Here is a 23,702-nt window from a genome sequence, read left to right as displayed (position 1 = left end):
GTATAAAATACAGTATTTTTTGTTTGTTTGTTGTTTCAGGACCTTGCTCTGTTGCCCAGGCTTCAGTGCAGTGGCATGATCCTAGCTCATTGTGGCCTCAAACGTCTGGGCTCAAGGGATCCTCTTGCCTTAGCCTCCCAAGTAGCTGGGACTATAGGCGCATGCCACCATATGTAGCGAATGTTTTTTATTTTTTACTTTTTTGTAGAGGTGGGGTCTTGCTATGTTGCCCAGGCTGGCCTTGAACTTCTGGCCTCAAGTAATTCTCCCATCTTGGCCTCCTACAGTGCTGTGATTATAGGTGTGAGCCACTGTTCCTGGCCAGGGTATTATTATGTATCGTCGTCATGCTGTACATTACATCTCCAGAATTTATTCATCTTGTATAACTAAAATTTTGTTTCCTTTGATCAGCGTCTCCCATATCCTCATCCCTCCAGCCTCTGGCAACCACTGTTCTATAAGCACTTCCTCATTTTCTGGCGCAATAAAATGCTATACACATATCTTTTATTGTTCCTGGTTTTCCTTTTCCTAATACAGGAATTGGCCATTTCTCCAGGTATTTCTGGTTCTTTACAGTACACAGGTTATCTTTTATCTGCTCCATAACTCCATAAGGTGGTGGCAATTGCCCACCATTTTTACAGGTGAGAATACCAAGGCTCCCAGTAAGTAACTTCCCAGAGTCTCAGAACTGGTAAGTGGCAGAATCAAATTTTGAACATTAAAACATTTCACATTTGTGAATGTGAATTCACAAAACGACATCCCCATTTCATAAATGAGGAGATTGAAGTTCATAGAGGTTTGTTAAGCTACTTACCCAAGATCATACCTCTAGTAAGTGGCAGAGATCCAACTCAGGTCTCTTCATCATCACCCTGTTCTGGATGCCTCCCAAGAATGTCTCAGTTGACCTCTTGTATGTGACTCTAAATCCCTAGTCGCCAGTACTTGCCAGGTTTTTGTTTGTGAATTTCTCTTCTTTGGAGCAACAGTGAGTATGGAAAGACATTTTTTTGTAGTGTTGTAAAAATGATGACCAGCAACTCTGAGGGGTGACAGTCTCATGATGGACTAATCCCATAACTGATGCGTCTTCCTAGCAGCTGTTGGAAGCTCGGCTCTCAGCTTTGTTCTGGGGTGAGTGATGGGCGGTCATTCCCCACTCCTCCTGAAGGTGGTGCTCTCTGACTGTGGCCTGAGCCAGAGCTAGGCACAGGGCCTCACCTTCGTTTGGTTTTAAAATCTGGGACTAGCTACATCTGTTTGTATAATATAAGGATGTACTCTTTCAAAATTCTTCCCTTAATGTCATGTCTTCATTATTTCCAGGAAAAGAAACAATCATCAGACTATGAAGAGCTGATTCAGGTCTTAAAGAAAGAGCAGGACATCTATACCCATCTGGTCAAATCTCTGCAGGAATCAGACAGGTAAGCATTTCTTTCTGTCTGGACATCACACACGTAAATGCGCGTGCATGTGCACACACACACACACACGCGCGCACACACACACACACACACACACACACCCGCCCGCCCCCTTCAGTCAGTGCTGGCGATCTCTAAGGCAGCAAAGTCCTGCCAGGTTGCTTATGGAGCTTATAAAGCTTAGATGGTGATTGCCCTATTTAATAATCAGATGTACCTGTTTTGTATCAAGAATTGTCAAGAAGCGTCTGATTTTTGGCAAGAAAATTATGATTAAAATATCATGATTATTCAGGTTTTAAAAATACTGTATTATATATTTAGAAAATGCTTCCATGTGTATTATCTCATATGATCCTCATAGCCATTCTATGAAGTAATAATAATGCTATCCCTGTTTTCTATAAGGTCATGAAAACTAAGATAGGGTAAGTGACTTGTTGAAAGTCACACAGATGTCAAGCGACAGAACCCTGGGACTCAAATAAGTCTTCCTATCTCTGCAGAATTGCTGAAATGATTTGCTGTCAGCAAGTGTGGCGAGGAGAGCCAACTCTAGGATAGAGGCCTTGTTCTAGCCTTGGCTCTCCCACTTTCTGGCTCTGTGTCCACAGGCAAGTGTCCTGCTCTGGGCCTCTGTTCACATATCTGTACATGCAGGGTTGGCCTCAGGGAGTTCTCACATTGAGAAATCATCTCTTTACACAGCAGGATGGGTACAGTTGAAAGGATATGATGTCTGGAATTCATTTCCAAACAGTGCAGAAGCTGAGGAAGTGGGTGGGGAACAAGATTGGCCCTGGCTCTCTGATTGTTGGGGCTGGGGCACATGTAGATGGGGGAGAGGTTCATTATAGTAGTTAGTTTTTTCTTTTGTATGTGTCTAAAATTTTCTGTAATAAAAGCTAAAGAAGAATCACCCCTCATTTCTCTGTCTTGTATGCCTTCTGCTCTCACCATAGTGAGCTCTTTATCATTCCCTGGGCTGCATGTTCCTGCCTGTATTCTTCACCTGGGTTTCCTACCCCTCTATTCCCAGCCTTTCCACTACTTTGTCCTCCCAGTCCTTAAAATTTAGATTGACTGTTACCCTTGTCAGGCGACCCAGCTAATCCCCAGAACACTTGCCTCTCTGTGTTTCTACCCTGTGTTGGGAGGTCACCTTGTGTCACCATCTGTGCCTGCTCTGCCTCCTCACCTGTGTCGGGAGCTCCCTTAGGGCAGGGATCCCACCTTACTCTCTCGGCCTTCTGGGGCCAGTACAGAGTAGGCAGGAATGTTCTATTCAGGAATGCCCCTCCCCACCATGCTGATCTTCTAAATTGTGAGATAATTTCTAGAATTTTTCACTGGAAATGAATTTAGGGAAAATTAAAACATGCTGCTGAAGAGGGGGCGGCGGGGGTTTGAGTCATGTGTGGAAACTCACTTAGGGAATGGACACATTTCCTTTCAATCGTGCAGCTTCTCTGGATAGGAGCCAGGTTGATTCTGGGTACTGAGAGGCCCTGTGGGTGGATGTGGTTGCCCTTGAGTCTTCTCAGCTTCATGAGTGGCTCCAAGTTTCACAGGCTCTTTCTTAATGAATGAAAACTTGGATGGGACTGAGACAGGTCAGGGCTGTGACTAACAAGGATTCTTAAAAGGTTTCCTGTTCATCTTCAGACTTGTAATACATTTGGTGGGAGATAGACCTGGGTCCACTTCTCAGCTCTGCCACTCAGCAGCCCTGAGCTCTTGGGGAAGTAGTTTCTCACTCTGAGCCTCAGTGTGTTTGTGAACTTGAGATTGGCTGGTCTGCCTGCTTACCTACCTACTTACATATCTACCTACTTTACAGGGTTGTGTTGAAACTGGAGAGGACACTGTCTATTAATAAAGACTTAATACTTCCTGGCATGTAATAAGCACTCAGTAAATAGTAAGATTCTTAAGAATAATGACAACATGAAAAGCTTACATATGTCTCAATATTCCATCATGCGTAAACTTAGTTTGCAGGGGGCTTTTGAATCCTCAGACCGTGGCGTATCCAGAGGGCAGTATGTGGGCTAAGGAAGATGGAGCTCCCTTCTGTAACTCTAGCACTGTTCACTCTGGAAATTGGCAGGAAAGGTGGATGACCCTGGAGACAGATGAGGTACTGTGATTAAATCTGGAAACGGAGGGCAGGAAGGGAGGAAACTCATCGTGAGCAAGAATATGGCTGATCCTTTCACTTTTACTATTAATTCTTCACAGCAGCACTTAGAAGTTGGTGGATTATCCCCAAATTACAGAAGTGAAAATGTGCATTCTAAGACACTGTGTCCGCAGTGAAGGATTATCAGTGCTCGGGTCGCCTTGGCTCCCGAGCCAGGTTCTTGCTGATACACTCCCAATCTTGAGGACTAGCTCAGTTTCCCTGTAACTCAGGGTTTCTCAGCCTCAGCAGTATGAGGCTTTTTGGGGCCGGATAATTTTTTTTTGTCATGAGGGCATGTCCTGTGCTTTGTAAGATGTTTAGTAGTCCCTGGCTTCTCTCATGGGAGGCTCAGCACACCTGATTCTCCCATGCAGTTTGAAGAACCAAAAGTGTCTCCAGACATGGCCAAATGTCCCCTGTGGGGTGGGGGCAACATCATCTCCAGATGAGAATCATTGCTGTAACTCACGTAAATCAGCAATTTTGGCTCGTAAATACTATCTTCTGTATGGGAGTTGTCGGAGTACGTGTAAGGAAGGAAATGATGTTTGTTGAGCATCTCATATGTGTTAGGCCCTGTCCTAAGATCTTTCCCACGTAACATCTGATTTACTCCTCAAAACAATCGCAGAGCAAAGGTATTCTTCCCCGCATTTTGGATGAGGAAATCAGGACTCAGGTAGTTGAACTGGCCTGCCCAGAAGTGGTGGCGTGCTATTTTGAGCTTGGGTCCCTCCAACGCCTCATTTTTGTTCCTGTCTGCCCTGCCCCGATTCCAGGAAGAAGGGTTTTGTTTTTTTTCTGAGGGACGCACCTTTTGTTCTCCCAACTCCTCACACGCTGGAAAGCTTCTCAAGTTGGGAAAACATAAATGACAGACACAGGAGCAGCAGCTGTGTACTTTTCACCCTGTCAGAAAATGAAAGAGGGAGTGAAGCAGTTCCTTTCCCCAGCCCTAATTGCAGGAGCATTGCTAAAACAGTCTCTTTTTTCCCCTTGGTTAAATGCCTCTGTGGTACCACGGCATCCAAGCGAGTGCTGTGCCGTGACACCTCTGTGAGGTTTTTCATCAGCCTTACAAATTGATCATTGTGATTGTCTTAAAATGGAACTAGGTACAAGTTGCTAGTAGGACCCTTTCCCTTGCGTGAAGACCGCTTCACAATGAACTGTCCTCAAAGCAGCAAGCATAGAAGATTAGGCATGATGGCTTATTTTCCTTCCAGTGTGTGTTGATTTATGTGTGCAGTTCAATGGGTGTAGTTGGAAGTCTCTGAAGGAGAAGTGGGGCTTCTTTGAGGAGTCTGGCACACATATTTAGAGCAATTGCTTCTAACCATTCGGGGGGTATTGATCCCTTTAGAAAAAACTGATGAAAGCTTATAGGCCCTCTCCCTAGAAAAATCCACATATTCGTACCTTTTTGCAGATAATTTCATGGCATTGATGGACCTTTTTAGGGAACTGTAGGTGCTGGATGGAGAATGATCGCTCTCTGGCTGTCTAAAAAATGAACCTTTCTGATTTGTTAATGTGTTTCAGTAGTCTTAAAGATTTTCATATACTTTGACCCAGTAATTGCATTGCTGGGAATCTTTCTTAAGAAAATAACCTGGATGTCAAACAAGGCTTTAAGCACAGAGATGCACAGTGAAACATTATTTATGCTATTCAGATGTCAGCTGGGGTCTCCATGTTCTTCCGAGAGCTGGATTTAAGTGGTCAGATCTCTGCCAATTGCACATCAGTAGGAGTCCAAAGCCTTCCTTATGGATCTGCACTGTCCACTTCAGTAGCCACTAGCCATGTGGCTTTTCACATTTAAACTTACTTTTAATTTAATAAAATTAAACATTCAGTTCCTTGGCACGTTAGCCACATTTCAGATGCTCAATAGGCACATTTAGCTAGTGGCTACTATAGTTGACAGTGCAGATATAGAACATTTCCATCACTGGAGAAAGTTCTATTGGACAGGGCTCCCCAAGATTAATGCAGGTTCTGGGAGGTGTGCATTTTCTTGGTCTCTCTGGGTTTTGGGCTTCTGTTCCATGCAAGCTCTCTGTACAGCTAGGCACTACATTCCCTCTCCCAGAATAGAAATCCATTCATACGATTCATTTTTGAGTGGTTAACCCACCACAGTTGAGTTTTTTTGGCCCCTAACTTAGTCCTTTTCTCCCTCTTACTGTTGACTGACTCCTCCTTTTTTTCTCTTCCCACCTGTCCCACATCCTTACTTCCATTCTGACTTTTTTGGGGAGTAACATAACAGGAGTCCTCTGTCTCCCTTTCTTCTGAAGCCTAGGTGCCCAAGTAACACCAGGCCCTGGGGAGCCTCCCTTTTTATATCCAAGCCCTTTCAGGGCATTGTTCTGAACAGAGACACATTCTGGACTGGAGAATTAAATTATTTTCACCTAGATAGGCCTATAGCAAAAACTTGGAAATGACCCAGGTATCCACTAATAGGGGACGAGTTAAAGTAAGTGGTGGGACAGTCACCTGGTTTCATATTATACAGTCATTAAAAATGATGTTTGCAAACAGTTTCTAAAATTATAGGGAATTATGACGCAAGGAATGCTCATCAGAATTGTATGTCTAGTAGTATTACAGCCATGTAAATTATGCATAGGAGAAAAGATTGGTGGTAGGAGCATGGTCGTTTTTGTTTTCTTTATACTGTTGTATTTAAAATTTTCTATAGTAAACCTGTGTTTACTTTTATAACCAGAAAAAACCGCAAATGACATAAAAATCACAGGAAGGCTTTCTGGGCTTTGCATCTAAAAGAACAAATAGGTCTGTTTTAAAACTTCTGGTGTCTTGTTTTACCAAGTATCAACAACCTGCAGGCTGAGTTAAAAAACATTTTTGCTCTGCGGAAGCAACTGGAGTGGGATGTGCTGTCTTACCAGAATTTGCGAAAGACCTTGGAGGAGCAGATCAGCGAAATTCGGAGGCGGGAAGGTACTCACTTTCTTCTACGCACTTCTCTTTGGTTTTTCCACTTGGAGGGCATGGACTGAACTTCAGGAGAGTCCTAAATGTTTGTTGAGGGATGAGACATACACGGGGTTTAGTCTGGAGAGCCTTTTTGTGGTGACCATGCTGATGCTGGCCTTCTAATAGAAGAGCCCAGGAAGTTGTACTAATTCTGCAGAAGGTCGGGTGCAGCGTTGCTCCCGCGGTACCTCTGCTACTTTCTGCATCATTTGATACTTCTAGTTCCAACTATCCCTGGGCCCTTGCAATCCCCTTTTTCTGGGGATTGCGGCCCTTGCTGCCTAAAACGTCTGAGTACTGCCACCACAGCACCTACTGCAGAGATCCCAAGACTGCACAGACATATGGTGAGGCGCTGTTTCAGGTTGAAACACTGTTTGTAGCATTGTAGATGCATTAAGGGCCCTCCCTCCCTACAAGATGAGGGTCCTGTGGGACTTAGGTTTTCCGGACTCATCACAGTAATATTAATATTTGACCCCCTTCACTGGTAGAACTCAAGCCCTTTAAAATCTGGGTTAATATCTGATTCCCTTCTGTATCTCTAGCCCAGTGCCTGACACATTTGGTAAAAATTGGTGATAACAGTGATAGGTTTGACATTTCTTGAGCATCTGCGGTGTACAAGGCATGGTGCTAGGCACCTAACTTTTCATCTGTGATCCTCAGCGTCATCTCATTAGGTAGAGTAGGTATTAACTTCATTTTACAGATGAAGAAACTAAGGCTCAGCTGGGGGTTGATGTGCCCAGATTTGAGCCAGGGCATCTTCTTTTAAGCTTAGCTCTTTCTCGTTTTCTGTACTGTATTTTGGATATATCAGCTCTTACATGGATGTATTAAATGAGGTACTGTTTGTGGATATGCCTTGCTCAATACACATATCTTCTCCCTGCCCCTGCTTCTTCCCTTCCTATTAGAATTGACCTTTGCTGCAAAGGAAGCAGTTCCTCCTTACATTGGTGACCAGAGATGCTTTTATCTTAGCACTAGCAGGCACTTTCTGCACTTAGTGTGTTGTTTCCCATGAGGGGTCTGGGGCCTGTACAAAAATAGATCAGACACTTTTATCTCCCTTGAGTTCTACCCTTGAGGGTCACATCTAATTTTTCTGCATTCTCCCCTAAACACAATCAGTCCCTCATTTAAACTGAAATCACCATTTACTGGTGCCATTCAGAATGGTCTCCAGGCACAATACTTGATATGCAAGTTATAATTCACAGTTGGCCACAGTGAAAACCTACAGCCTAAGATGAAACTATACATTGAAATATCAGCCTGTTGAGAAAGGGCAAATTACGTTTGCTCCAAAATTGGTGCCTTCAGCTCCCTCTGTGTACTTACGCTCCCTTCCACCCACCGTCCCCATTCACACTGCTTCAGATGGATTGCACAGGGGTAAGTCTTGGGAGAATCTGTTTCTGATATTCTTTCTCTCTTCCCAATCCTCACTTTTTTTTTTTGTTTGTTTCTTTTTGGGAGCAGAAGAATCATTTTCATTTTATAGTGATCAGACATCTTACCTAAGTATTTGCCTTGAAGAAAACAACCGGTTTCAAGTGGAGCATTTTTCTCAAGAAGAGCTTAAGAAAAAGGTATTGACCTATTAACTTTTAGTGCTTTTCTTTTGTTTAATGTATCTTGGGTTCCTGAGGAGAGGCTAAGATTCTGAAGGCCCTTCTTCCTTCCTTCCTGTCCCCTCTTGTGTGTGCCCCTCCTGTGTCCATTACCTGGAGTACCTTCCCTCGTGTCTGATAAACTCCTCAGGCCCAAGAACCCAGCCAGCCTTGATCTCCTTGAGGAAAAGCTCTCTGGCCCCTCAGTTTAAGAGTTAGCCACCTTTCCTTCAGGTTGTTCACCTCTTTTCTTGTACCTAATCCAAATAAATGTCCTTTTCTTGCTGATCTGCAATTATCTGGTTATTTGTGTGTATTTCCTTGCTAGGCTGTGACCATCTTAATCTTAGTGATTGTGTTTTATTTATTTCTGATTTCCCATTGCCTGGCACACATATAGGAGGTAATAACAGATGCATTTTGAATGAATAAATTTCCAGGTTTGATCAGCAAATCTTTTTTTAAACTGGAAAGGATTTTCTTTTCTTTTTTTTCTTTTGAGACAGAGTCTCGCTGTGTCACCCAGGCTGGAGTACAATGGCATGATCTCTGCTTACCTCAACCTCCGCCTCCTGGGTTCAAGTGATTCTCCTGCCTCAGTCTCCCAAGTAGCTGGGATTACAGGTGCACACCACCACACCCGGCTAATTTTTCGTATTTTTCTTAGAGACAGGGTTTCACCATGTTTGCCAGGCTGGTCTTGAACTCCTGACCTCATGATCCACCCGTCTCAGACTCCCAAAGTGCTGGGATTACAGGCATGAGCCACCATGCCTGGCCTGGAAAGGGTTTTCAATATGTTGATCAGTGGCATGGTTAGAGCGGCTTAGTGTTTCGAGGTTCTGAAAACCATTGTTAGGAATAGGAAGTGTGAAACTATATGGTTTATTATAAAATTATCATGTATGTGTGACTGAGATTCAGTTTCGGTCTTGGAATAATTTATATTCTGATAGAAGAGACAGTCATGTAAGCAAGTAAGTGCAGTATGAGGTACGAGGTTGCTATATGGGCAGCTGTACAAGGTATAGCAGTAGCAGAGGAGAGGTTAACTGCCTGTATGGGAGATGGGACAGGGGTGAACTCACTTGATCAGGGGAAGCTTCTCAACAGAAGTGAGACTTGCAGTGGGGTTTGAAGGACAAATTCGGAGTTTGTCCAGGTCTCCACTTTCTTAACCAAGAAAGAGAAAACAGCCTGCGTAAGGCACAGAGCTAAGAAATAGCAAGGATAATACAAATTTGGGTTTGGGAGGAGAAGGACAAGAAGTATGGTGGCAGCTCTTCATTTTTAAAGATGAAAATAGAGATGATAATAGCTGCTGCTAGTGTCCACTGGGGCTGTGGTAAGGGCAGGAGGTAGTTCGCTGGGTTGGCACTTAGTAAATGTTTGTAGAACCAGAATGTCTTGTTTTTCCTACCAGAACCTCCTTGAGGATTAGATCCAATTTTTGTTCATATTTTGATGTATTGGACATCGACTATGTGTACTCAGGGTGGGGATTTCCATGTTATCTGAAGAGCTAATAATCGCTTCCATCAAGAAGCCTTCGAAAATTACTGGCCTTTGGGATTTGAAGACTACAGGAAACCAAGGTGGTGTCTGCTTGATTCCTTATGTGCCTGGCCTTGCAAGATCCGGGCCCAGCTCTGCCTGTGTGGAGGCAGCTGCTCTTTCCCACATGGTTAGACATTTGGCCATTGTTCTGTCTCATTTAGTTCTCCAGACACCTCATCTGTGGGACTTTGGGCAGTTAATATCTTTGTATTTCATGTCCTCGTTGTAAAACGGAGATAGTCACACTAGCCTGTCCACCTCCTCAGGATTTTTGCAAGGAGTGATTGACTAAAGCTTGTAGGAGTATTTTAGTAGCCATAAATTGCTTTATAATTGACAGCTGTTAATATTACTGGCATTGCCAGATAGGTGTACAAAGGAGGAGTTCATTGGTGAAAAATAAGACTGATACAGTTTCAGAAACTTTAGCATTGGGAGACTTTTCTTCCAGAGGGTCTCAAGTGCAAGGGAGATATAGTATTAGCTGTCACGGACTGAGCACTTAGACTCTGCCAGGACTTTAGTGCACTGTGACCATAGTCCTGCCCAGTTCTCATCGTAACTCTACAGATGAGGAAACTGGAGCTTAGATTGTGCAGCTTGCCCAGGATATTTTTGCCTTGAAATAAGTGATGACTCTGGGATTAGAATACTGTCATGCCAGGTGTTAAAGCCAGTGTTTTTGCCACTGTGTGCATGATATCCTGAGGGCTAGAATCAGCCTGATTTCCCATGACTGTGGTGTGAAAGAGTCACCTAATAGGGCTGTCTGGGGCTGTGGCCAGGGGAAGCTGAAGCCTCCTGCTGGATATACAGTCCTTTCCCCATTCTTACCTCCTAGGTCAGTGACCTCATACAGCTAGTGAAAGAGCTGTATACAGACAACCAGCAGCTGAAGAAAACCATTTTTGATCTCTCCTGCATGGGTTTCCAGGGAAATGGGTTTCCAGACAGACTTGAACCTACGGAAAAAACAGAGGTAAGAAACATTTTTGTTGTCATGCGCTAATTACAAAAAATACAACAACTGGCTTAGTGTGATGGCTCACGCCTATACTCCCAGTACTTTGGGAGGCTGAGGTGGGAGGATCACTTTGGCCCAGGAGGTCGAGGCTATACTATGATGAGCTGTGATTACACCACTACACTTCAGCCTCGGCGACAGAGCGAAACCCTGTCTCAATTAAAAAAACAAACTAAAACCACATATTTGTATATATGTATGTATACAAACCATATATTTATATATGTATATATATGTGTAACAACCCGAAAGGTTTTTTAAGACTGCATCTGTTTCTGGGGAGGTCTCTAATTGAAATTCCCTTTGTTGTGGGCTGGGTGTTGAGAGCCCCACTAGGCTGGCAGGTCTGTCCACAGGCTTCCTCAGTTCGGATCATGTCTCCATGGACACGTTCGATATACTATGATGCTTTGACTCTGGGCCAGCTCTGGGACCTGTGCTGAAGATGGCACATCTGGATGAGTGATGTGGTCTCAGAGGGATCTGGAGAGTTTCCAAACCAACCAGATAATTGGAATAGCATGGATGCAGCCTTAATGAATACATTAACATTGAAAAACTGACATATACACAACCTACCCGGGAAAGGAGGAAAGAAACCTTCTTCGCCTTGATGACTTCTGGGTCTCAGTGCAGATCTTTGTGATTTGTTGGCTCTGATTTTCTCTGTTTGGGACCTGGACTGAACAATGGGAGGCCCCTGAAGTTGTGATGTTGTTTGTTTCCCTCTTCATCCCCTAGCTTGGCCTAACTCTCCCGTAGGAAGAGCCTTTCTTCATGCATGTATTAGCATTGTTTCAGAAGTCAAGAACTCTTCTCTCATGAAGTGCAGTAGTAGGGCCTTTTTGTACTTGGGTCCCTCACGTGTGAAACTGGAATCTTCCTGGTTGGGGTTGTCTTCTGCTCTACCTGGAGTGCCAGGTAAATGGAGAGCTCACATTCATTGCAGCATCATTTCTTGGGAAAGATTTGTCAACTTTAAGCTGTCCCCTCCTACCTTCCAAGTGGGAAATGCTCAAAGGTATTTATACTGCACTCTGGCCATCTGCTTTCTTTGAGAGAGGGTATATTATTGATGTTAGCCTCCAGGACTCTAGATAATTTTGAAAACCAAGAATATCTGCGATCCATTTAGGGAGAAAGAAGTCTGATTTGCTTCCTCCGAGGCAGCATTCTTCAACTTCATTTGAGACACAAATGGTGTCTTTTGTTTGTTCATTTGCCTTTAAAAAAAATCTGTTAATTGTCTCATTATGTCCTTTGGAGAAAAAGGCTTTTTCCTTTTCCCACCCTAAGATCTTAATATCAGCCAACTTAGATTTGTTGAGTCTTTTGTCATATTGTACTTCGATTTGATGTTCCCCATGAATAGCCTTGTTCTTTATAGCACACCTCCCCATCATCCCTCAGAATGGGATGGGAAAGGTGATGTGCCCACTGTAATTTTGAGCTGAGGGAGTAGATGGAGTTATGGTGAGGGTGAGATGAGAAAGAGTGGAGCCTGCAGTTCTCTGGGAGTATGCACAGCTCTCTTTTGATGAGAAACAAAGCAGAAACAAACCAGAAATGCTTATATTGTCCACAGCATTTTCCGAGCAGCATGACGTGCAGAGTGGGGTCTGGGCATGATTCCTGTTCTCTAGGAGCCTATAAATCAGAAACGCAGGCAGGGGGAGAGCAAGTATGTTTTTATTTTTAAAATGCAGAATCTCCTCTCCAATATTTAATTAACCCATAGCATTACCCCAACATTTGGAAAACAGAGAGAATAAATGGCCACTAATTCTGTCACTTTAAAAGGAGCACATAGTGGATTAACGTTCGGAAGTGTGCCTTCTGTATTCATGTGCATGAACATGTGGATGCACACACCTCTCCTGGAATACATCTTTGTCTCCTGTTCTTGCTAATTGCCATTATGTCATAGAATCTTATTCCATCTTATGAATGCGCTGAAACTTAACTGCCTCATTGCTGTTGGACATGTAGGTTGATTCTAGTGATATACTCTCTTGAATTCTCTAATGAATGTCTTTGGACAAAAATCTTTTTCTGTGTTTAGAAGTTTTTTTTTTTTTCCTTAGAGTTGATTCCCAGATATGTGTAATTGGTAGGTCAAAGGACAGATATGGATATGCAATAGGCATAAACTTTATTTTCATATACCCTTCTCCCCCCCAACAACCTTTTTTTTTTTTTGAGACAGAGTCTCGCTCTGTTGCCGAGGCTGGAGTGCATTGGCGCGATCTTGGCTCACTGCAACTCTGCCTCCTGGATTCAAGTGATTCTCCTGCCTCAACCTCCTGAGTAGCTGGGATTACAGGTATGCATCACCATGCCTGGCTGATTTTTGTATTTTTAGTAGAGACAGGGTTTCATCATGTTGGTCAGGCTGATCTTGAACTTCTGACCTTGTGATTTGCCCGCCTCAGCCTCCCAAAGTGCTGGGATTACAGGTGTGAGCCACCAACAATTTTTAATTTCTGAAAGACCGTAAGTAGTTTGAAGGCTCTGATAGAGTTTGTCAGGTTTCTTTCTAAGATACTGGCCCTGGTATGGAGCCCCACCAGCTGGCTACCATGGTGCCCAGTTCCTGCCTGGTGACATATCACATAGACATCACCAAATAAAAAACCAAGAATAGGTATCCTGTTGTTGCCATGTGCATTAAAAAAAAAATCTCTAATGAGGTTGCACCTGTTTTCTCATATTTATTTGCTGGTTATTTATGCATTATAGGAGAATTAGGTTGAAAATCGATATAGAGGAGTGATTTCAGCAGAGTGTAGTTAGGTTGGTCAACATAGCCAGGAACTGGGTGACTTGTGGACCTGCCATCTCTGAGTATAGGCTGCATGTAAAGAAAGCACGTGGCACAGGTCCTGGCACACTGCAAAGGCTCAAAAGGGTTACTATTATTATTTACTTCTATTGCCATTATTAAGAATGGTTAGAAAACTATTTTTGGCATAGAGAGGAAATGTTGATAAAGGGGCATAATTTAGTTGAACTCAAATATTTGTAGGGCTGTTGTGTTGATAAGAAATAGGCCTTCTGTGACTCTAAAGGGCAGAAATGCTCTCAGAAGTAGAAGGTGCCTGTTAAATATTCTGTTAATAGTAACAATAAAACTTGGCTTGTCAGAGCAGATTTAATTTCATTAAAAGGAGGAACTTTCTAACAATTTGACTTCATATATTATTATGAGTTTTACAAGATTTATAAAGCCTTTGGCACAGTTCTGGCAAGTGGTAGGCACTCAGTTACACAGCTATTTTAATTTATTTTTATTTTTTTGTTAAGTTAGTGGCAGAGATGGGACTATAACCCTCTTCTGACTCTGTTTAGAGCTGTTTAGCACCATAGGGCAGTGCTTATGAAATTTAATGTGCATGTAAATTTCCCGGGAGCCTTTTCGAAATGCAGATTCTTGTCCAATAAGCTTGGGATGGGGCCTGAGAGTCTGTATTTCTAACAAATTTGGGTGATGATGCTTCCGCTGCCCTGGAATACATTTTGAGTAGCAAGACTAGAGGTAATCCTGAAAAGGACTTATTTTTAGCTCTTGTTTTGAAAAAAGTCTTGATTCATTTGTTTATTTGTTCAGCAGTGTTGAGCATCAGGCATTGATGTTAAAACTATGAACGCAGACATGTCCCTGCCTTGTCTAGGATGTAATCCAGAGAAGCAGAGGGGCAACTGCAGCAGAGTGTGGTGAAGGCTGTGATGGAGTGAATGCTGAGTCTCAAGGGAGATGTAGACAGGTGCCCAGCCTTCACTTTGGGGATTAAGGGAAATTCTCTCTGGAGGAGGAAGGGGAGGTGCCAAACAAATGGAAGAAAGATTAGCTCAAGAGGTAGGTGGAGAACAGGTAGAGTGCAGAGTAGCAGTGTGGGGTTTCAAGGAGGGAGTGTTTCATAGTGTCGAACACTGAGAAGACAAGAAAGAAGAAAGTACTGGGAACTTCCTGTGAGTCCCATGACCTGAGCGGTTTCATCAGAGTGAGGGGGATAGAAGCCAGCGTGCAGGGGATAGAGAAGTGATGAGAAGTGAGGAAATGAGGATAGAGCCAGTTGACACTTGGAGGCTTGGAGGTTGCTTCTTTAGTAGGGCTGGAAGCGGAGCCAGGTATAGTGACTCAGTTCTTTCTGATATCTTAGTTCTGTGTCTTTGAAAATGGGTAAGTAGCATGTAGCATGCAGAACATTTCCCTATGTCCATAACATTTAATTTCTTGACCATTCCTGGAAACTGAGAGTTAAGATTAATTTTGACCAAGTCAATAGAGGTAAAGAGAAATGAAAGTTAATTTTTGTTTCACTGTATCAAGTATTGGCATTGTTGTGGCTCTAGAAATGCAGAATAACTTTGATGCTTTTGATATTTCAACTTGGAATGACGTGTTAATGCTACTGTCTTTGCTTAGCTAAACTTAAGGGAAACCCTTCTCAGATCCTCAGGAGTCAGGGAGGAGCTTCTCTCTGCCTCCTTCCTAACCCCATGTGAATTTCATCTCTCATTAATACAAGGAGGTCTTTGGGGACTTTTCCTGGGCAGTAAAAGCCACATTGCAGAAGGTAAGAATAGACCCCTTGCAGAAGCTTGGAGAGAGACAGAGAACACTCAGTGACCAGAGCTGTTGGGGAATCAGAGAGAGACGTTGTTGTTGTTTTGTTTATTTAAAAAGATGAGAGAGACTTTTCTCCCAATATTTTATTTTGAAAAAATTCAGACATAGCAAAGTGAAAAGAATTTTACAGTGAACACCCATCTACTCACCGCCTGGGTTCTATTCATGTTTCCCACATTTATAAACTTTTATGCCTCCGTAGGTATATGTATGCACGTCTAGTCTGTTTCATGCTTGGTGGTATAGTAGGATGTGGTTTTTGATCATCACTTCCATTTGGTCCTGATTACAGATTTGGAATATGGTTAGATTGAATGTATTCTGACCTTGAGAAGTTTCTATAAAAACTGAACTCAGTTGGCTTTGTTTTTCTTCCAAAACAAGGTTTTTCCTCTGAAAGGAAAACCAGAGAGTTGAGCTGGAGAGCTATGGGGATAATTGACTAAATGTAGGGATTCAGAAATAAAACTTGAGCTAGAACATCGGTATCTTACATGTACAACACACCCAAAAAATGACCCAGTACTTTGTGGTTTCAGCATCTTTGGCACAAGACTATTTTGTTTTGTTTTTTGTTTTCAAGACAGGATGTTACCCTGTTGGCCAGGCTGGAGTGCAGTGGTGTGATCACAGCTCACTGCAGTCTTGACCTCCCTGAGCTCAGGTGATCCTCCTGCCTCAGCCTTCTAAGTAGCCGGGACTACAGCATGTTCCATCACGTCTGGCTAACTTTTATGTTTTTTGTAGAGATAGTCGTCTCAGTCTGTTGCCCCAACCGGTCTTGAACTGCTGGGCTCAAGCAGTCTACCTGCCTTGGGCTCCCAAAGTGCTAGTATTATAGGTGTGAGCCACTGCAACTGGCCAGACTCTTTTATTGGTGAGATAAGGTTTGGTTTAATTTTGAAATAGCTTTGACTGATTCCTTACCTGGGAGTGACTGGCCACCTTTTTTCTCATTTTTAATTTGGTTAATTCAATTGTCCCCTGACTAGAATTTTTGCTTTTCCAGAGAGCTGAGAACTGGCTTTCTTGACAACTTTGTACTGTCCATTTTGTAGAAATCAGAAGCTTTGGGATTTACACTTCTTTGGAGCATTAGGGATTTATGCAGTCTTTATAAATAACTGTCCTTCATTTCCAAAAGCATAAAGTTATCGTCAGGCAAGCGTGATACTCTTCTCATTAGAGATGAGGACTTTTTGTCAGCAAAATGACAGTGTTGCTAGGACTGTCCATCTCAGATGTGTGACAGTATAGCAAGAAGAGGTTTATGCCTTGTGCTAAATAGGAGAAGTGATGCATAAATTGGGCACATAAATTTCATTTATTACTTTCTTGCTATTTGATATTTTCAATTCCATCAATAGCTATTTTCCGAAATCTTGTTACTTTTCTATAATCTGAAAGTGAATTTAGCAAAGGCAGGACTGGCAGTGGCAGTGGCATGACAGCATATTTAATTTACGGCAGCTCTGGAAAGGCCGTGCAAGGGCAGGGGGAAATGCCTTTAGTTACTGTCTTGGGGAATTTGTCTTTAAATTATGCTTGATTTGGGCAGCTGGGTGTGATTCGCCACAACTAGTAACTCTAACTTTGGTTAATTTTTATTTCATGGCTTTGGCATTTGTTTCTTCCTCTTTTTTGTTTTTTCGCTTTGTGTTTTGCTTAAAAAAAAAAAAAAAGACATCACTGGCTTATTCATACATATTCATGCTGTACACTTTTTTGGGTTGCATTTTCACATCATTCCATGCTCCACGCAGCTTCTGGCTAGCAAGGAGGATGAGGGCACAATCAGAACTGGAGAGGATGACGAGAATAATTTCCTGAGTGACCAGCATTTGCAGCAGAGTAATGAGGTAGGTACCTTGCCGTTAACTCCTTATTTCATCCACTCCACTCTGTGTTCAAACCAGTCTTTGAGTCTGGAATGAATCCAGTGGGTTTTCTGTTCATTCTGCCTATATCCCGTGCCTTCCATGTGCCAGTGGAAAGCAAAGACTAGGTCTCTTCCCTCTTAGAAGTTATAAACTGGATGATAGAGCCAGTCATGAAACATGAAAACAAGCATGTACTTGCAAATAAAAATGGGCTTGTCGTAGGAGAATAGCAGGCACTGGATGTTTGACTTGGACAAATCTTTAGTGTTCTAATCCAACCCATTTTATGATTTAGAAACTGAGGCCTTTGAGGGGTGATGATTTATTCAGGACACAGAGTAAGTCAGTGATGGAGTTGGGATAAGAACCCTTGTTTCTGGACTGTGTGAACTACCAGATCATTTGGTTAAGGTATAAAGGCCCACTGATGGAACTTACCTCCCCTTGCTGGGGTCCTTCTGCAGTCTCCTCATCTGGAACCAACATTACTGTCATTTGGGCATTGTGAGAATCTGACCCCCGTCCACATAGGGTGCTCTTCCAATCACATTGATAATGAACATTTGGAGCAAGCTGTCTCTAACCCTCTAATTCATAAAATGGGTAGGAGACTCTAATCAGTCTCCAAGGTTGAAAGAACCCTGGAGACGGGGATGTGGTGGGGGTAACATGCTACAGACTTGGGCTTTTTGGCCTTCAGGGTGTTGAAGTTTGTGGAGTCACAAATGGGAGATCTTAAAATGTAGATCGTTTTAGAAAGCAAAGTAATTAAAAGTTGGGCTTTGCAATCAGATGGACCTCATTTGAAGTCTTAGCTTTGGCACCACTATCTCTGTGACCTTGGTTAATTAGTGCTTAACCTCTAAGCCTGAGTTTCCTTATCAATGAGGATAGTAACACTTCCTATTTTAGGATTGTGATACTCAAATAGAAAGGCATGTAATAACTACTCAGTAAATAATTATTTTTTTATTATTCTACACATTTCCTTCTTTGGAGGTTTGCTTATTAGATGGATTTAAAAACTAGGTTGGTGGCAAAGAAGACCCTATAAATAACAACTTACTTGTGTAGGTCTTACCTTCCATTTAAAAAGCTTAATCATTTCACCAGTGTGTAGAGTTGGGGGTGATGGCTAGTGTGTATATCACCAGCAGTAATGAAGTCAAGAGGAATTATTTATAGACTGGTAGAAGAAATTTACAGCTTCGGATAGGGGAGAAAGGATGCTAATTGCGGCACCTCAAGACATGCCCAGCACAGGCTTTAACTAGATGCATCTTTGGTACCACTCTCTGGGATCCTCAGTGACCCAAGAAGGTGGTCTGTAAATAACATCTCCATGAAATTAGGAACTCCCTACCTTTGTAATGAGAAAGATAGAAGCCATGTTAACTAATATGTATCTGTAAAGAGTAAGTCAGCTTTCTGATGTATCCTAAGGAGGATACATTGCAAGAAGAATATAATAAACACTCAAATCATTGTTAATGACATGGGTTCCATACTATTCTTAGGAAGCACTTTCAAGGAGTGGGCTGTAGGTGTAGGAGAACACATTTCCAGTGTGCACCTGTAGTGACTAAGACATGTAACCCGAGGTGGTCTCATTTTATTCTTCTAACCACCTGGGGAGGTACCATTACTATCCCCATTTTATACGTGAGGAAACAGGGTGAGGAGAAGTGATGTAAGCATCTCTGTCTTCTTTCTAGAACATCTCCCTGTGTTAAAGTGAGTATTTGTGCACCTGCATGCCTGTGTCTCTCTCTGTTCCTCCTTCTCCTCCCCCTTTCCTTTTCTGTTTCTCTCTGGCTCAGCGTGTCTGGCTTACTTGCACTTACTCATTTACCCTACATCTCCGTCCTCTCTCTATGCGCCCCATTCCCCTCCTCCTTATTCCATTATTTGACCGAATACTCTTATTTGCAGGTTATGAAAGATGTTTCCAAAGGAGGCTGCAAAAATGGATATTTAAGGCACACAGAGTCTAAGATTTTAGACTACGATGGGGCCAACACGCCTGGCTGCCTAGAAGAAGGCGAGTTCATGAACCTGCTTGCCCCTTTGTTCAATGAGAAGGCCACGTTGTTACTGGAATCCAGGTAGACATGGGGCCCAGACATTCCTTTGTTTCTCTAGTTCTAGGGGAGAACAAACTCATTTTGCTAAGTGGGTTTAGATGATGGTGCTGTGTAATTTACCTGAGAGAGCTCCTGAAATGGTTTGGAAGGAATCTTGCCAGTCATGCAATTAAGTAATTAGGCTGCATGCTGGTGGCTGTGAGGGGACGTCAGCAAAACCTCATGTAAGCCCATTATAAAGAGGAGAAAGAAAGCTTTCTTTGAGAATTACTCCTGGGAGCCCCAGAAAGGGCTGCCTCACTGTCAGCGAGAGGAATCAGCCCTACTGAAATCTCTTTCAGTTTCAACAACAGCTTAAAAAATACCATTGTAGCTGTAATTTTGCTGTTTTTGTTGAGCTGGAATTAAAGTTCTCTTCTCTATCTGTTGGGAGCCATTCCTATGTGAGGTAGTTTTCCTTAAAAAGAAGAAACATTCAGTACTTTTTGTATTTTTTCAATTAATCCTTTAGGAATCATTTTCTCCCCTTTCATATTCTTCCTAGTCCATCCATAACAGCTGTTTGGGCTTTGGAACCAAAAAGAACTGTCCATGTGCATCTCAGTGCCTCAAATTCTCTGATTACTTCTTAAGGCTGCTGTGGGGAGTAAGAAAAAAATGTTTAAGAAAAATGGCCGGCATGAGGTGTGGTGCGTGTTCAATAACAGTTTTCAGTTTTCCTCCCCAGCAGATAGAGATATGGAGCAGGAGTGATTGCCCATGACTCTTGATAAGAGCCAGGAACCCTAGTATTTCTTGTATCATTGATGGACTAAGCCTTATGGCATTTCTTCAGCTAAATAGCAGGGTTGAAGCACTCTGTTTTGGGGAGCTCAGCAAGGCTAACCCTTCCCTAGTCCCTGACATCTGTCCAGTATTTTTCTAGCATGAGCCTTCTTGGAAGACATCCTTAGTGGCAGTCCTGACTTGTGATCACATGTAGTTAGGTGACCATAGTAGTTGGTGCTTGAGAAATGGAGCATTTTCTAAACATCAGGGTCCCAAACTTTACTTAAGAATTAAAAGATACTTTCTGTCTGAGGGCCATGTGGGAATGTACTTGGGTGATGTGAACCAGGGAGAATGCAGTGGGCTATGGTAGGAGCTTGGTGAATTGGCGGTTGTGGGAGCATTTCAGCCCCAGCTGATGGTTGGGAGTCAGAAAGGTCTGGGATCTCGTCTTTGCTCTGCCACTTGGTTGGGGGGATCCTGAATCTTTATGAGCCCATTTCTTCATCTGTAAAATGGACTTTTTAAAGAGTCCCCCTGTCACAGTCTTATTGTGAGGATTCAGTGTATTTAGAGGATCTGGCACATGGTAAGTGCTTAGGAAATGTCAGTTCCTCTCCCCTTACACCTTCTTCATGGCACAGATGCCCAGGAAGGGGGCATAAACAATATTTAAGCTCTGAAAAGTCTCTTGGACTGAACCATTGAAAAGGTCCTGCTTACAGTGATAGCTTAATGAATCTGTTGTTCAGATTTCTAGCAAAGTGACACTTGAAATATTTTATTTAATAGCACTACCACATTTGTGTATTATAATGGCCTCTTTCACCACCTTTTACTACCCATTTGTAAAGTATTTTTCCTCGGTTTTATTGTATTGTTTGGTGGTAAGTAATGGTCCTCCCTTGGCTAGCTAAATAACAATTGTCATTATTTTTTATCTATATTAAAGAGGTGGAGGAAAGGAAAATTTAATTTAACATCTCCTGAAGCTTGAAATGCCAGAAATATTTTTATTAAAGTCTGGGTTTCTTATAGTTTGAGGTTGTTTCTGTCATTACATAATTTCACGTTAGAAGTGAAAAAAGTACCGTACATTAAAATTTTGTTATTAACCCCATTTCAGTGTGCTGTAGCTGTTTAATTTAAATGGAGTTGACTCTGCCTCCATCTAGATAATAGAAATCTGGATATGCAGAGGGTCTTCCCCCTCCCCTCGTAGGCCTCAGTGGGGAAAACAACATGGGGTGCCTGTCATTGCCAGTGGCAGCAAAGATCGGAGGAAGGGAAGGTCGGAGTATGTTAAAGGAGTTGTAGAGTGCAGCCTGACTGTTTCACAAGGTTTCTGGAAAAAGGGCAGGTAGTAGAAGTGAGAAGAAAAAAGAACACCAGTGAGGACCTTCTGTTCCTTTCTCTTCGCTGACTGCCACCATCTCACCCAGACCTGCGTTTTCTTTCTCCCGGGAGTTAGCAACAGCTTTCTAACTGGTCTCTACCTTTCTACTTCCCGCTGTTTCTTTTCCCAGAATTTTCTGTCTCAATTTCATAACTCTCTCTTCTTATGATTTTTTTTCTTTATTTTTGTTTTAAACATACTTATTTAAAAATCTTCAGATTGCTTTATTATTTCTATTTCTTCAGTTGTGAATTCTCTCATTTGTTAGATTTTTGTCTTTTTTAATAGCCCCCTTCTTACAGCTATGGGTTTTCTCCCCTGTTTCTGATCTTTGGATACTTCTATCTTGATTTTGAACCCTGTAGTATACCTTACACCACTTTTTTTAAGGTATGCATATTTTGCAGTCATTCCTCTGTGATTAGACCAGCATGAGGGGAACTCCTGTGTGTTTGAGGCCTCTCTGTCCATTCTCTATGCAGTAGCAGCCACAGTCACCTTTATTTATTTATTTATTTATTTATTTTTGACACAAGTTTTGGCTCTATTGCCCAGGCTGGAGTGCAGGTGGTGTGATCTCAGCTCACTGCAGCCTCTGCCTTCTGGGTTCAAACCATCCTCCCACCTCAGCCTCTCAAGTAGCTGGGATTACAGGCACTCGCCACCATACCTGGCTAAGTTTTTGTAGAGATAGGATTTTCTCATGTTGCCCAGGCTGGTCTCAAACTTGCGAGTTCAAGCTATCTGCCTGCTCCGGCCTCCGAAAGTGTTGGGATTACAGACGTAAGCCACGATGCCCGGCCTGGAGTCACCTTTCTGTAGCACTTGTGTGACCGGCCCACTCCATCGCAGGGCCTTTCAGTGGCCTTCCTTTTCTTTAACGTGTTGTGCAGGACTCTTCGTTTCTCCCCTACCCTGCTTTCCAGCCTTACCCTCTTCTTCGCCACTTGACTCAGTTCATGTTGTTTTCCATGCTTAGCCTGTTCCATTTCCCCTCCTCGAGGCTTGCCTGTCGTGGATGTTAGAAGCTCTCTCCTGTCATTCTCCCTGCCACCCCCCGTCTGGGGCACTCTGGGATAGTTGCCCTGTAACCCTCATAGTTTGTTTACATCTGTTTCTCTAAAACCGGTCCATGTCCTTCTGGGATGGTTTTATATCCCTGGTGCCTACTGCAGTGCACAGCACAAGAAACACGCAAGGGGCCCTTGAGCTGCTCCACCCAAGCACCATTCCAGGTGTTTTACATGCTGACTTAGTTTTGCTTCCCTGGAAATCAAAGCCTGAGATACAGGTTAGAGTATAAGGAGTTTATTTGGGATTTAACATCAGGGAGCAGGAATGAGGGCTCAGGTAGAGTAAGACAGGAATAAAAGCAAAGCGAATAAGGGTGCAGTAATGACCTGGTTACTGCTGGGCACCCTGTGAGGGACTGCATAGACCATACCTGTGTTGTCCCTCTGAAGGATGGGAGACTGGGACATTTACTCAATGGCTGTCTTTCCCCACTGGCTGAGTTTCCCCAGAAATGGAGACTGTTTCACACTTTCACACTGCTTTACTGGCTTGCTCAGAGAGCTCTGGAAAAAGCCCCAAGGCCCCAGAGATGTAGAGAGGGTGTCTGAGGTGGGACTCTGTCTATGAGAACTATCCACACACCTGCAACTGAAATCAGAGGTGGGCCAAGGTTATGTGGCAAGGGACATGAATATACATTAAATGAGATAATTGTAGCATTTGCTGCCTATACATGATCTCGTTTAATCGTCATAGCTGTCTTGTGGAGGAACACTTACCTTCCTTCCAAAGAATTGCGGAGTTAGAATATGAAGGCATCTGTATCCATCTTCAAAGCCAACACACTTTCTACTATGCCTGTATACAAATATCCCTTCATTAACACTTCTTTACTCAGCATCCGTTTTACATCCAGATGGATTAGAGCAGGTGTCCCCAAACTTTTTACACAGGGGGCCAGTTCACTGTCCCTCAGACCGTTGGAGGGCCGCCACATACTGTGCTCCTCTCACTGACCACCAGTGAAAGATGTGCCCCTTCCTGAAGTGCGGTGGGGGCCGGATAAATGGCCTCAGGGGGCTGCATGCGGCCCACGG

General features: G+C 43.0%; 1 protein-coding gene across 1 annotated transcript in view; it reads left to right on the top strand.

Moving 5' to 3' along the window:
* The window catches only part of CDK5RAP2 (CDK5 regulatory subunit associated protein 2), a 197,461-nt gene that overhangs the window by 108,060 nt on the left and 65,699 nt on the right, over positions 1–23,702 (top strand). The window contains exons 15-20 of the mRNA XM_003925184.4: positions 1,339–1,439; positions 6,467–6,597; positions 8,122–8,231; positions 10,651–10,788; positions 17,227–17,322; positions 19,276–19,448. Coding sequence (XP_003925233.1) covers positions 1,339–1,439; positions 6,467–6,597; positions 8,122–8,231; positions 10,651–10,788; positions 17,227–17,322; positions 19,276–19,448 — 749 coding nt within the window. The remainder of the gene's footprint in view (positions 1–1,338; positions 1,440–6,466; positions 6,598–8,121; positions 8,232–10,650; positions 10,789–17,226; positions 17,323–19,275; positions 19,449–23,702) is intronic.

This window comes from Saimiri boliviensis, chromosome 2 (assembly GCF_048565385.1).
Source record: "Saimiri boliviensis isolate mSaiBol1 chromosome 2, mSaiBol1.pri, whole genome shotgun sequence".
Taxonomy (NCBI): Eukaryota; Metazoa; Chordata; class Mammalia; order Primates; family Cebidae; genus Saimiri; species Saimiri boliviensis.
Note: the sequence above shows the minus strand (reverse complement) of the source record. Positions and strands in the feature narration are given on the sequence as shown.